The sequence below is a fragment of the Camelus bactrianus genome, chromosome 25 (assembly GCF_048773025.1).
Source record: "Camelus bactrianus isolate YW-2024 breed Bactrian camel chromosome 25, ASM4877302v1, whole genome shotgun sequence".
Taxonomy (NCBI): Eukaryota; Metazoa; Chordata; class Mammalia; order Artiodactyla; family Camelidae; genus Camelus; species Camelus bactrianus.
Window position 1 is genome coordinate 38,064,392 of NC_133563.1, and position 14,368 is coordinate 38,078,759.

At 62.2% G+C, this 14,368-nt stretch overlaps 1 protein-coding gene across 2 annotated transcripts; it reads right to left on the minus strand.

The window, feature by feature from the left end:
- Nucleotides 1–607: 607 nt before the first annotated feature.
- Nucleotides 608–14,297, minus strand: EEF1D (eukaryotic translation elongation factor 1 delta). Of its 2 annotated transcripts, XM_010961152.3 has the most exons (9): nt 10,046–10,224; nt 7,164–8,233; nt 5,315–5,435; nt 4,925–4,996; nt 1,685–1,784; nt 1,507–1,607; nt 1,134–1,352; nt 816–1,010; nt 608–707 (listed from the first exon to the last, which is right to left on the minus strand). In XM_010961152.3, the coding sequence occupies exons 2-9, from the start codon at nt 8,231–8,233 to the stop codon at nt 669–671; spliced, it is 1,917 nt and encodes a 638-aa protein (XP_010959454.3). In that variant the 5' UTR covers nt 10,046–10,224; the 3' UTR covers nt 608–668. The 2 variants fall into 2 exon arrangements, with proteins under 2 accessions (XP_010959454.3, XP_074208855.1); XM_074352754.1 differs by lacking the exons at nt 7,164–8,233; nt 10,046–10,224 and adding an exon at nt 14,141–14,297.
- Nucleotides 14,298–14,368: the final 71 nt, after the last annotated feature.

The following is a 14,368-nucleotide window of genomic DNA, read 5'->3' on the forward strand; positions in this document are numbered from 1 at the left end:
AGATGCAGGCAGCACACTGGAAGGTGGGCGGGGCAGGGCGGTGAGCACCCCAAAAGGACTGAAGGGAGAGGGGCAGGGCTGGGCAGCAGGGGCCTCGGGGCTGAGAAAAGCCCAGCCTTCTTTCTAGAGATGGTGGGATGTCTGGCAGTGGTTCACACAGTTCAAACTTGATGGGGCACCTGGCTATAGTCACAACAGCAGGGCCAGGTCAGCCGCTGGGACCTCTCCCCTGGACAGTTCCAGGCTGGCACTTCTGCACTTGTGGTGACAGCTCGGCAGAGAAGAGGAGGTGGTGGACAGGGATGCCTCCTACAGTGAGGGAGCCAATATGTGCTCGTTTCTGGTTTCAACAGCTTGACCTGGACGTGGTGCTCGCGACGGAGGCGTGAGCAAGAGGGGAGGGGGCAGACAGGAGGGGCAGCAAGGGGTGGGGTCCCACAGCCACGGGAGGGCTGTGGAGAGGCCAAGACAGCGGTGGAGGCTGGTGGCCACTGGTGCAGGAGCAGGACAGACAGGGGGCCCAGGCGACACTAATGAGGCCTGGGGCCTGGCAGAGAGCCGCTCACTGAACGTGCCCACCGTGGGGCCCAGGCCAGGACAGGAGGCAGAGAGCTGGAATCTGTCTTTATTGGCTGCAAGACTTCACACACACAGGCCCAGTGCCAGGCTCAGACCTTGTTGAAAGCAGCAACGTCGACGCTCTGCACCTGTGGAGAGGGAGGCTCGTGTTCACGAAGGCCCACGTGCTCCTGCCACATGCCTGGCCTGGCCGGAGGTTCACTTGGGGACCCCACCGTGTGTGCCTGCCCACTCACGTGCTCCTGGAACTTGGTGATCTCCTCTTCCAGCAGGTCTGTCCCCACCTTGTCGTCCTCCACCACACACTGGATCTGTAGCTTGTGGATGCCGTAGCCCACCGGCACCAGCTTGGAGCCCCCCCACGTCAGCCCGTCCATCTGGATGGAGCGCACACAGGCCTCCAACTGGGCCATGTCTGTCTCGTCATCCCACTGGGGAGAGAGGTGGGGGACTGGGGTCAGAGCACAGTCTGAGTTTACACCTGCCCGGCCCCGCCCTGACCTCTCCAGGACCCCAGGGCACAGGGTGGGGAGGGTCAGAGGTGAGCCACTCACAGGCTTGACATCCAGGAGGATGGAGGACTTGGCCACCAGGGCAGGCTTTTTGGTCTTCTTCTCAGCGTACTGCCGCAGCCTCTCCTCCCGCAGCCGGGCCGCCTCCCTGTCCTCCTCCTCGTCGCTGCCAAACAGGTCGATGTCATCATCCTCGTCATCCTCCGTGGCAGTGGCCACCTTCCTGGCAGGGGGCTCCACTTGGCGCATGGGAGACACGTGCTGCCATAGGGGACAGGAGGCTGAGGCCCACGCAGCCAGGGACCCAACTACACACCCTGCCCGGCAGGGTGAGGGCACCAGGGCCCGTGTATGTGAGGGCCTCCTGCTCCTCAGTGCCAGGCATGCGGTCCCTGGGTGTGGGGAGGGCACTCACCTGCGTCTGTGGGGCCGTGGCTCGGTGGGCTGGCGAGCTCTTCTCCAGTGCGCTCAGCCGGGCCTCCAGCTTTGAGACAGCCTGCTGCAGATCCTGCACCACTGTGGGAGCAAAGTGGGTGCTGGTCAGAAGGCAGGGGCAGGGTGGGGTCCCCCACCCATCAGGCCCAGGGCCTCACCCCCTCGCAGGCTCTGGTTCTCCACTTCCAGGCTGGCAATCCGGACGACCAGCTCACTGTGGTCTCCACTGGGCCCACTGGTGGCCCCAGGCCCCGAGCTCTGCAAGGCAGCAGGAGAGGGTGGGCTCAACACCTCAGCCATTCAGAAGCAGAGCCCCAAGTTGGGTGAGAAGTTCGTCAGCCCCACGGGGTCCACCTGCCCCAGGCAAGTGGGGAGGAAGCCCTGCACGTGTGAGACCAGGGACACCCTTGGCTGAGCAGACAGCACAGGACAGGAAGCAGGAGGCCCAGGGCAGCCCCAGAACAGAGGCAGTGCGGAACTGAGCCACAGCTGCCGTCGCCCGGCGGGGTAGAGGGAAGCAAAGGACTTAAAGCCCTTGGGTCAGCCTGGCCCAGAGCCTCATGAGGACTGGGCAGCACAGCCTTGAGCTGGAAACAGGAGGGGATGGCAGTTGAGGGGCCCACTGGGAGCAGGAGGAAGGAGCATGCCAGAGCAGGGGGCAGCCACCTTGCAGCAGCCAGCGCCACACCCTGCCTCCCTCAAAAGCTCCGAGTGACCAGGGACCCTGGCCTGGCCACCAGCCTCCTCTGGTTCCTCCCTGACTGGGAGCCCTGTCATCTGACCCAACAGCGGGGCCCAGGGAGCTCACCCCCCAGGTGTCATGGCTCAAATTACCCCCTGGGGCCTACAAGCAGGCCACTCAGCACCACCACACTGCAGTGGAACGGCTCCAACGACAAAGCATGGTCACTGGGCCCTTTCCCATGGCCACTGCCCTTCTCCAGTGTCCAACGACAGTGAAGACCTTGAGCCTGGGGCCCGCCCACCCACCAGGCAGCCACAGAGCAAGCCATGTGGCCTCCTCCTCTGATCTGCACACCCCCAGGCCACTGCCAACAGAGGACACACTGACAGCACCTGGCTCCCTGCCCACGGACCTGGGGCGGTACTAGGCCGACACTGTCTCCTGTGACCCACCAGCTCCTACTGCATCGAAATCTCGTGAGAGCTGGCCAAGTGGCGCCGTGCTGCTGGGGAAGCAGTGCTGACCAGGCCCTAGGACCGGGGTGGGCTCTGCTCACTCCATTCCCCTCCTTTTAGATCAACCTACATGTCCATCCCCAACTTGTCCCCATAACCTCCTACTCTGGTTAGCAAATGCCAACAGCATCCACCTGCCAGTTGACCGCCCTCGCCACTGCCACAGAGCACCCAGCCTCTCCAGCCTGCTTCCCACAGCACTCAGCTCCCAATACCACTCCCACCAAAACCCTCCAGCAGCCCCACCGCACAGGGATGAAATCCAGAACCACCTGTTCCCTGCAAGGCCCTGACCACCCTTCCTGCTCCACCAGCCTGCACGCTCCGGCCCGGACCCCTCTCAGCAGGCTCACCTGCCAAGCAAATGCACCAGGGTCTGGCGGCAGGCTGGAGCCTGCTGCCCGGCATGTCGGCCCAGCCCCGGGGACCTCCCAACACAGCCCTGGTGACAGCACTGAGTGGGAACCGACGGTTGAGGATGCAGGCTCCGGGCAAGGCCCCACCTGCTGCAAGGCCAAGAGGAAGTGGCGGGGCAGAGACCGGACTGGGGGCCACTGGGTCACCACTGCCCAGCCCACAAGCCCGTAGTCACTGCATGGCTTCTGTGCCTGAGGGCCACCCTGCCCACTGCTACTCGGGGCAGAAAGTCTGGCAGCTCAGTGAGGCGGGCCCAGGCCACCCGGTCCAGTCGCAGACCATGATACAATAGGCAGCCACCTGGCAGCCTCAAGGGCAGACCCACACTAAGGTTTTGAATCCAGGACCCTCCACTCCTGCCTCTAGCCCTGTGCCTGTCACCTCGCAGTTTGTGGGAACCTCCGGAGACGGCAGGTGCTGAGCCCCACCCCACCCAAGTCCAAGCACGGGGCTGGGCCGCAGCATCCCTCCTGGGTTCCTTGGCAGCTGAATGATGCTCCCCTGAAGTTCACGTGGGGGCCCCACCACTAGGGCCTCAGAGTGGGGGCTTACTCGGAAACAGTAATTAATCATGAGGAGTCGTTAAGTGGTCCTAATCCCGTAACTGGTGTCGTCATAAGAAAAAATGTGGACACAGATGTGACAGAGACACAGGAGGAAAACAGCCTTCTACACGCCAAGGAGAGAGGCCTTGGAAGGCACCAACCCCCGCACACCTTCATCTCGGAAGCTGACCCTCCACATCACGAGAAGGTAAGTGTCTGTTCCTCCTGCCACCTGGTCCGCGGGGCTTCACACAGCAGCCCAAGCAGACCTGCCCCCAGGCCCAAGCAAGCACCCACGTGCTTCCCCCAAAGACCAAGACCCTGCCACTGACCCCAGTGGCCAAGGCCCCAAGGCCCGGTGGGGGAAGAGGTCCGCAGCCCAGGAAGCTCCAGGGCCACAGCCCCCAGAGTTGCTGAGCCCCCAGCACTGGCCTCCTGGGCACAGGAGCCTGACGCACCTGGCCTGAGTGCAAAGACCTTGTGCCACCTCGATCCCACGTCTGCCTGGCCTGAACTGTGTTGAGCAAAGCAGAGGGTGGCGGGTGGGACTTGGGGCTGCTGGATGGAAGACAAGGCAGGAGCCAAGCACAGAGCACGGTCTGCTGGGCACCACTTCCTGGGGACACTCACCCAGGTCTGCCCAACCTACAGCCAGGACCTCCTGAACCAGCTGTGGCCAGCAGAAGGTTCTAAAACCTGGCCCCATACCAATCCCCGAACCCTGTAAAAAGGTGACCTCGTGGCAAAAGGGACTTTGCAGATGTGATGAAGCTGAGGCTCTGGGCGTAGGGAGATCACCCGGTGTCCACCGGGGAGGCCAGGGTCATCACAAAGGTCCACATAAGAGCCAGAAATGTGGCAGAAACTGACGTCAGAAGCCACGGGCCAAGGAACGGGGGCAACTCTCTGAACCATGGCATGTGCCACCCTCTCCTGCGTTCCTGAGCCGGGAGAGCAAGCCCAAAGCAAGAGGTCTCCGGGTCTGTGCCTTGGGGTGCACCCTGCAGGATGAGGGGGCCCACACTGGCCCCACAGGAGTGGCCAAGGCAAGGTGGGGCATCCCAGGTGACCGCCAGCCAGCTCAGCAAGGACACAAGAGGAAGAACATCTTCTCTGGCGGTGTGGGAACACAGCCCTGCACACCCTACGCTAACTGCTCCAAGAGGCCAAAGTAGTCAGCAGCGCGGGGGAGGAGCAGGGGCGCGGGGAGGGGGGGCGGCGGCCTGCGGTACGCACCCCAGCGAGGGACTTCTGGATGTTTTCTCTGGCTCTCGCGATGTCACGGAGGATCACACTGGCGCCGTTCTCCTGCAGACAGTGCAGAAAAACACCAGTCTCTCTTTTTCTTTTTTAAATTTAAAAAAAACTCAAAAAAAACCCAGACTCATGTGAGGAGAGCAGGGAACTGCTGCACAGGATGCGCTCAAGGGGCCAGAGGACAGACGAGAACAGAGTCCTGGGCCGCAAAGACGGGGCCCGCGGCGCGGGCTCTGCAGGCCCGGCCGGGCCGGGTCCCGTGGGCCCCTGGGAGCGCCCTGCGCCGAGATGAGGGCAGCTCCAGCTCCCCGGGAACCAGCCAGACCGCCCTCCTCCGGCCCGCCAGCAGCGGCTGCGCAGAGTCCCTACCTGGCGTGAGGAGCCGGCCACGGGCCCGTTCATCTGCTCGTAGAACCTCCTTTCTGCATCGTCGTACTTGAACTTGTCGAACCAGATCTTCTCGTGCACAAGGAAGTTTGTGGCCATTTTCCTGTCAGGAAGGGGAGGAGAGACTAAGACAGCCTGGCTGGGAGAGGGTGCTTCCTCGCAGGCCCCAGGGCGGGCCTGCACGAGCGCCCTTTCCGACAGCCCAGACCTCAAGGGTGCCAGGCAGGCTGTCCCATCCTTGGGTGACAAGGGCTCCAGGCCCCGAGCAGAGCACCAGCGGTTCCTGGCACAGACCACAGTGAGCCCATAAGCCCCTACCCCTGCCCCCCACCTTGGACTTCCTTCCGTTCTAAGGCCCATGGTCCCCGGGCCTATCCCCAAGGCCAGCAGCTCTCAAAGTACAGCCATGAACCTCCAGGGGTTCCCAAGATCCTCCCTTTTCCAATCACACATTTGTTCAAGGCTGAATTTGTCGATCAGACAACGTACACCAGCAGACTGAATGCACAAGCAGGTGCAGGGATCCAGCTGCCTTCTATTAAGCCAGACACAAGAAATTTGCAAAAATGTAAAACAAGGCCACCCTATTTCCTAGATCTTTTTGTTACAAGGAAACTATTTCTGCAGAAATATGTTAACAAATAACGACCTTATTATTTTCCAACAAATAACCTCCTGTGTTTTATCACCAACATGGTAGAAATCCATGGTAGAAAGCTCTGGCATCCTGAGACCAGCAAGTCTGAGAATGGCTGGCGAACTCTGGCCTGAGAGGCGGGCGCAGCCACCATCTGTTTTGGCAAACTGGAGCACTGGCACGTCGCAGCAAGACAGGGGAGCTGCCCCAGACCCAAGCACAGGGTCCATCCTCTTCTCCCTCTGGCCCTTCACGACAACCCTGATGCCACAGGACTGTCCTGTCCCTCACTGAGTGTGACAGAAAAGGACCCAATCCCACCAGCTCTCTGTGCCGAGGACCCCAGGCCATCACCGGACCTCGCCAAGTGCCCCTTGGTGACAAGAGCTCCCCTCTGTGCCCCGCCCCCATGAGGCGCCACCATGAATCCAGCTTTAGTTCCATGATCTGCCCCCATACTCCCAACAGGGAACACCCCCAACCCCCCATGTCCTGGCCCCTCACACCAGGGCCCAGATCCTCTCAAACCAGCTCCCCACTGAGGAGCAAAGGGGCTTTTGCTGGGAGTCACGCCCAGGGAGGCCTAACTCCCTGCTGACCCCGCCTGCACCACAGGCTCTCTCCCCACTGCTGCGCCTCCAATCCAGTCCTCTCCCCTGAGCCCAGCTGGCTAAGGGGCCCCTTCCACAGCCAGACACTGGCCTTGCCCACCCCTCCCCTCTCCTCCAAGACCCCTGAGTACACAGGCTGAAGGCCAGTTGGCCTCGTCAGTGGGTGTCCTCCAGACTCAGGCCACTGGCATGTGCTGGTGCACCCGAGATGCCCACCTCCCCTCAGAGGTGGTTACAGGGTAGACAGAATTCCCAGGCAGGCCCAGTGAGGCTCGGGCCAGGCTTCATTGCTCCCTCTGCCAGGCCTATAGTTGCCAGGCCAAAAGGGAAACCCTGCCCAGGACAAACTCAGCCCTTCCCTCCACCAACTCGGTGGGGGTGACCAGAACTCAGTGACCCCCAAGGGTGATCCTGGAGACCGCAATGCCCCAGGAGGAGAGAGCCACCCCTGCCCAACCCGCTCCAGCATCCAACTCAGTGGGGTCCAGGAATCAGGAAGAGGCCCGCCGGGGTGGAGGTAGGAAGGGGACCATGCTGGCCTCAGCCCAGAAGCCTAGGCATCCACCCAACATGTTTCTCCTACTTGGATCTCAGGCTGGACACGGAAGGGCCAGACCAGGCGCTGGGTTGGCGGGCCAGGGATGCGGCTTCGAGGCGCCAGGCCGTGCGCAGGGCCTCAGCAGCATGGTGGCGGCACTCAGCGCTGTCGTAGGTGGGCTTGCTGAGCCAGGGGGCCTCGGCATCCTTGTGCAGGAAGTACCAGTAGGGCAGGGCGGAGGGGGCCTCCCCGTTGGCCCGTCGCTGCTCCAGCCGCTTGCCTCCCACTGCGCTGCGGCCCCGCCGGTCTTTGCGGCCCCGCCTGGCGCCCTCAGCCTGGCCGGCCCGCTCCCGCAGGCGCACCTTCCCAGGAGGGTGGCCGTCAAACATGGCCTCGTAGAAGCCCCTCTCGGCTGCGTCGTACCGCGGCTTCTCGAGCCACACCCCCTGCACGAGCGCCTGCAGGCTGCCCAGTGGGGGCTGGTTGTTGGCCGGAGGGCTGGGCTGGCGGATGAGGTGCAGGTCCGGGGCGGCTGCCTGCTGGCCTGTGTCGGGAGCTGCCTGCTGGCCGCCCCCCTCTACAGCCAGCAGCAATGCCTGAGACCATTCCACGAACGCCCGCTCTGCCTGGTCAAAGGAAGACTTGTTGACCCAGATGCCCCAGGTCACGTGGTGGCAGGCAACCTGGCTTCCATGGGTGCAGGGACCCCAGGGGGCCTGGGCAGCCACGTCTGCCAGCCTCTGGTGGTAGGAACTCTCTGCCTGGTCAAAAAGTGGCTTGTCCAGCCAGACGTGGTCGGCTGAGAGGCCCACGAGGGCCAGGTCCGCCTGGCTGAGCCAGCCCTTCGGGGAGCGCTTCCTCTTCTTCTGCAGGGGCTTCTTCCCGTTGGGGCTCTTCCCGCGGTCGCTCCTGCTGCCGTCGGGGGCGTCTGCCTCCTCCACATCCTCCCCGCCTGGCCCGTTCACAGCCGGGGCTGCGGCCAGGAGCTGCTGGGCGGTGGCGGGGGCGGTGGCTCGCACAGCCTCGTGCTCGTGGAAGGGCCCCTCGGCTTCCTCATACTTCTGCTTGTCCTCCCAGACGGTCTCCAGGGCACAGGAGGCCTTCCCGCTCCTCATCTTCACGCAGCGTTAAAAAGCAAGCAGGAGAAGGCAGTTGCAACACCGCGAGCCGTCTGCAGACGGCGCCCCCACCCCCCTGCTCAGCCTGACTGGCGGGGCTGCGGGGGACGCCCGCTGCGGAGGTGCCTGGGGGTTCTGTGAGGCAACAGGCAAAGACCCGGAGTGGAGTGCACAGGCAACCCCGTGAAGCGACTGACACACACGTACACATGCGTGTGCTGTGTGTGCCGTGTGTGCATGCATCCTCCCAACTGCAAAGCTTGTCTTTTCTGATCCAACGGGCAGGGCACCCAGGCTCTCCAGAGGGGTCTGGGGAACACTTCCCAAACATCTTTGGCTACAGAAGCCTTTCCTATGAACCTCCAAGGAGGGCAGCCAGATAAAATACAGGACGCACTCACTTGATTCTCACATCAATGGCAAATGACTTTTAGAATGAATATGTCCCGTGAGACATCTGAGACTCTTATACTGAAACGTTATTCGCTGTTCATCTGAAATTTTAACTGGACGTCCTGTGTTTTTGCTAAGTCTGGCCACCTCCCAGAGGCACTGGGGTTTCTGTTTTATAGACATGCACTTGGTGGTCTTGGAAGATGGCCCCTCACGGTGCCCGGGCCTGAGTCCCCCACACCCGCATGGCCACCCCGCCATCCTGAGCAGGGCATATCCCGAGAGGAGCTGTGAGGGTCTGAGACGAGGGGCAACCTCCCAGTGGGCAGCTGGGAGCAGAGGGTGTAGTGCCCAACCCCACAAGGTCACATCAGGAGAGACACCAGGAAGTGACCATCTCAAAGGAGAGGAGCTCAGGCAGGGAGTGAGGACCAGTTTCCCTGGTCAGTGGCAGCTGCTCCCCGATCAGGAGGCAATCAGCTCACATGTGTGGGTGCACCCGAACTAAAAGGGGCCACGTGGGAACCTCCAAGTACTGTCCTCGGATGCAGGGACCCTCCTCTCATCAGCACTTCTGGTGTAAGGGCTCTGTCACTGGGACAGTGGGAGAAGGGAGTGGGGCTTTGCACCCCACCCGCTACTGGGGCGGGTGGGCAAGCCTCAGCTTAGAGGGACCTGTGTCATCCGCTGCCCCAGAGGCCCTGACTCTGCCTCACGCTACCTTCACCCCAGATGGCAAACTCTTCCCACCACTCAGTCCAGGGTCTACGCCCCCTTCCTAACACCCCCTAACAAAACGAAAACCCAGTTCCTATTACTCTGTGGGACATGGGGGCTAAGTCCCACCCCTGCCCTGGACTTCAGGGAGATCCCCCCTCGTGCTCTGAAGGGGCACGCTGGGGGGCCCTCTAACAGCACATGCCGCAGGCCTCTTATGGCAGGGACTGAGGCCCCAGGCTCAGAGAAGTCCCTCCTGAGGGAGAGGCCCTGCTCCAGTGTGGGCCCGCGGGCTTGAGCCTTCCTCCTTAGGCTGGAGGCAGCACTTACCAAGGCCAGGCTGACGGCAGAGGCAGTGGTGGGAGGTGGTAAGTGTGCCCAGGAGGGGGGGCATTGTGACATCACCCACTGCCCTCTGACAGCAAGCTCCTGGCTGACCCCTCACCAGGGCAGGTCTGGGCTGGTCCAGTCCCTTCAGCCCTGCCCACCAGGCTGAGCCCCCAGCGCCAGAGTCCCACATAAATCTACTGACTTAAACATTGTCCTTGCTCCTGACATCAGACTAGGCTCTGCTCAGAGCTGAGGCCGCAGCTCAAGATGCCCGTGAGCCAGGGACAGGGTCTGGGACCGGGGGCTGGCAAGGCTGCAGCTCCAAGCCATGCCTACAGACGGTGCTCAGGGGATGCCCACCCAACTCACAGGCAGGAACTGGCTCAGCCCAGGAAAGCCGAGCCCACACCGACAGGATCGGACTCTGCTCCAGACAAGGAAACTGAGGCCTGCAGCCTGGCCCCACAGGTATGTGAGGACGGCGGGCAGGTTGAGGGCCAGTCTGGGGGTCTCTGGGCTCAGGTGAAGGGAACACAGCGGGCTACTTACTTTCACTTTGATCTCCTAGGACAGCATGAAGAGAAAGCAGCAAGGTTAGAGGCAGTCAGACAGGGCGGCCTGAGCAGGCTGGAGGGCCTTTTCAGACGCTGCTCGGTGAGGTAGCGTGGAGGCGAGGGTGATGGAGAAGACACAGGGCGAGACCCACCACCAAAATCCCAGGAGGTGGCTGGGTCCACTGCTCAGGGCAGCACTGCTCCATCCTCATGTGAAATGGGCAGATCCTGGGGGGCACCATCTGAGTGCCCCTCCCACCGCTCCCCACCAAGCTGAGCCAACGTGGGAGAGGGGAGCCAGCACTAGGCGTCCCCACTGTCCACCTGGAGCCGTGGCTGTGGAGGGGATCCCCCTCTCTGCACAGCCACTGGGTCCAGACCGCTGGACCAGGCCCAAGATGACCTTGTTGAAGGTCTCAGCAGCCACCAAGCCCCAGTGCCTTCTCCTTCAGCAGGGCCACTGCTGGGGCAGGGTGAGAGGCTAGGTGGGCAGGGTGCCACTGTCCCCGCAGGCTCCCACCAAAGCACTCTCAGGGACACAATGCCTTCCTGGTGTGCACAAAAGGACAGGTGGGGAGACACTAGGTGCCCCACCCGAATCCGTAGGAGGCAGCAGCCCAGGAGCTGGGGGAACCACACACATCAGCAGCGGATCTGTCCCGCTCTGTCCCAGGGGCCCCCAGCTGCCCAGTGACTAGAGACCTGAGGATCTGTCCCTCCTCCCATAGGAGCCCTGCCACCCATGCCCCTGCCCTCCCGTCTACCCCACACTGCAGCCAGCGCTGGAGCGCCTGCATCAGCCACCACTGGACAGGGATATACAACGTGCCCTGCGGGAGCAGGGTGAACACAGGACATCAGCAGGTGGAAGTGCACAGGAGGTCATGGTAGGCTCCTTGCAGACACCCACCGCTGGGGCTTCTCAGGTGATGAGGTTCCCAGGGGGAGGATGTGGCCAAGCACTGGGTGAAGGAGGGCTCTCCAGACACCACAGGAGAGCATCACCTGAAGGCTAGCCACACACAGTGGAGTGCCTCCTGGCGTGAAGCCAAGAGCACCCAGAAAGACTCCACGGGTGGGGGGATAGGCAGCTCTCAGAGTCCCCTGCCTTGCTGCTGGGTCTCCCAGGACAGGTGACACAGCCCCCTAGCATCAGATGCAAAAGCCCACCTCCACTCCCTGTCCCTGAGTGCCTCCAGGTTCCATGAGACCCATCTCTTCCTGGAGAAAAGCAAGTCTGAGTTTGAACACTTCCTCTCGAGGACAGACACCTCAGCCTAGAGCCCTAAAGTCAGGATGCCGTGTGCCTACAGGACAGCGGGCCCTGCTCTGCTGCACTTCCCCCAGCCAGAACAGAGCGGAGCCCCGGGAAGAGAGCTCCCAGACGCCAGGCAACTAGCCTCAGGGGTCCCTCCCACTCACCGGCCCGCCGCTAAGGCCCAACCCCTGGTCCATAAGGTGCATTAAGACCGTTCCCACGAGAGGGGGCAGTGAGGTGGTGGGAGGCCCTGGAGGCACTGCACCCGACCTGGCCACGAGGACCTGTGGTGGAAGCAGCGATGCAGCAGTTCCTCTGCAACCCTCCCAGCTCAGCACCCAGTGCAGAAAGCACCCACGGCTGTGCCAAGACAGACACGTTCTCCAAAGCCTGTGCTGGGACTCAGGGCCCTTCTTGGCCTCTGTCCTGGAAGGGCAGTTCTTGCAGTGCCAAGACAGGGAACCTAGCAGCAGCCCCCACCCTGGATACTCCTGGCTGGAAAGTCTTGAAGTAAAGCGAGGACACAGACTGGCAGAGCCACACCAAGGTGCCAGGGAGCCCAGAGGCCCCAGGAGGCTGGGTGAATGAGGAAGGTTTCTGGGAGGGGTGGGGGTTGTCCCCTCCCCTGGCTCTGCCTTCTGCACCTTCCCATTTCCCAAACACTGCCCCAGGTATCCCCGTGCTCACATCATCTCATCTCAGTCGCACACAAAGAAGGACTCCCGCATCATCCACCCAGGGAATCAAAGCTCTCTCCACCTTCCACAGGAAGTGAGAATGGGTGTGAACTGCAGGCAGACAGGGGTGGGGTCCCCCCCCCCCGCTGTTGCGGTCTAGACCACTGCTGCACAATAGAGCTTCCCCACGGGCGGTGTCCGGGAGGGCAGTGGTGGGCACTGGCCATGTTTCAGGCGATGAGAACAGTGACACAGTGGGGCTACTGTGTGGGAGTGATGCCCTCTGCTTTTCCTTAGGCGGTAATGCCATGCCCCAAATTCCTAGTCAGATGCTTTCCTACCTCTGACTCCTGGACAGTCCAGCACCACCCAGAAATGCCAACCTGCCCTGCTGTCTGTGCTGCAGTGCCATGGCCTTCAGTTCTATTTGTCTCAGTTGGTGCTGCCCTGGTCTATCTACCCTGACTGCCAGGCACCTCTACGCCCTTCCCTGTGGGCAACTCCAACACTGCACCTGCTTTGTTAACCATCCTGTGTACACCTGATTTCTCATGTATGCCTCCAAGCCTCACAGCTGGGAAACAGGAGTTCGGGAAACCGTAGCTCCAGGTGAGGTGAGGACCTGGCAATCTGTGTCTCACTGGTGCCTGTACTTCATGCCAATGTCACACTGCTGTCCACTTTGAATTTACACATGTAATCTTAAAACATCAGCACAGGGCCAGGGCTCAGACCAGCATTTCTTGCTTGCCCCCTAAAAAGCTGACACCAGAGCACAATACGTTGGAGATATTCACAACGTGATCTTTTTTAAAACACCACCTTCAAGAAACCTCCACTCACAAACACTGATCAAGCACGTCTGCCCACCTTTGCTGAACCCTGCAGCCTCACCCAGCTCCCCAGCAGTGGAGCCAAGGAGGCTGGTCCTGCACCAGCCTCCTCCAGAGGGCAGTCACCCCACTGACCACGAGAAGACACCACTCTGCCCAGGCTCCCATGAGGCCCAGGGCTGACTGCCCTGCAGAGATGGCAGAGCACCTGCTCCTTGCAGTTTGTGTGCCAGGCACTCTGCAAGGAGCTTTTTCAGGGAACAGCTGCCAACAGAGCTGGGCACAAGGGGCTCAGGAACAACTGAGTCACATCTGAACCAGCCCACTTACCGGCTGATGGCGCCCAGAGGAGGTCGGGCTGTCAGGGCCGCTTCTGAGGTAACACCAGGCATCCTTCCCTGACCCAGACCAGGCCTACTCCCTAGCGGGTTACCTGCCAGGGTCAATGTAAGAGGTGCTCCCGCAACAGGCAGGGACCACCCCAAATTTAGCCATACAAATAACTCTCTTGCTCTAGGGTAGCCCTTGATTCTGCAAACCCTGCGGTGCTGCCTCCATCGAGTCCCCACCCCTGCCACCCCCTTGGCTTTCCCTTCTTCGTTCCATTTAAAGAGCCCGTTTTCCAGGAAGGCGACACTCTCCCCTTCAGACACTGGCTTGACACCGCTTCCTGCCCGGACCACCTTATCCAAGTCAAGGCCTTCGGTCACTCTCAGAGAACGCTGTGTGTTTCTTTCTAGTCACTCAGCAATCACGTCCTTATTTCCTGCATTCACGAGCTGTCAAGGTTTCCCGAAGGTTGGGCCCGCGCCTGTCCTCCGAGGCCCAGAGCCGGCGTGCAGGAGGTGCTCAGTAAACGCGGACAAAGGAAGCGCTACAGGCCCGGGCCACAGCTAAACAGGCGTTCCTGTCATCCACCGAGGCGCCGGCCAGCGCGGCCGGCGCAGTGTCACCGCCGCCTTCCCGCCGGGGCCGCCTCAGGGGTCCAGCCAACACGTGGCCCGCGGGCCCCGCCCCTCTGCGCTCCCCGCCGGCGCTGCACTCGGCCCGGCGCCCCGGAGTCGAGGACGGAATCGCCGGCGCAGTGCGGACCGCCCCTTCCCCGGGCCCTGGGGCCTGGCGGCGAGAGCCGCGGTACTCACTCGCCAGCCAAGGACGCGGCGAGCAGAGATGAGGGTTCGGCGGCGCCGGACGGCAGAGGAAAGGGAGGGCCGGCCGCGCCGCGCACGGGAAATGAAGCGGCGGGGTCTACCACGCGCCGGGCCGCGGGGGAGGCGGCTCGCGCGCACGCTCCGCCTCGCCGCCGGAGCCCTCCGCGCAACGCTCCCCACGGGTGTGATGACAGAAGCCAAAGCGGGGCCACCAAGGGG

Coding starts and splice junctions, on each gene's coding strand:
- EEF1D (XM_010961152.3), bottom strand. CDS start 8,233: ATGAGGAGCGGGAAGGCCTCCTGTGCCCTGGAGACCGTCTGGGAGGAC. Junction 4,997..5,314: donor TGGCCGGCTCCTCACGCCAG/GTAGGGACTCTG, acceptor CACTGTCTGCAG/GAGAACGGCGCCAGTGTGAT. Junction 1,785..4,924: donor TCCAGAAGTCCCTCGCTGGG/GTGCGTACCGCA, acceptor GCTGCCTTGCAG/AGCTCGGGGCCTGGGGCCAC.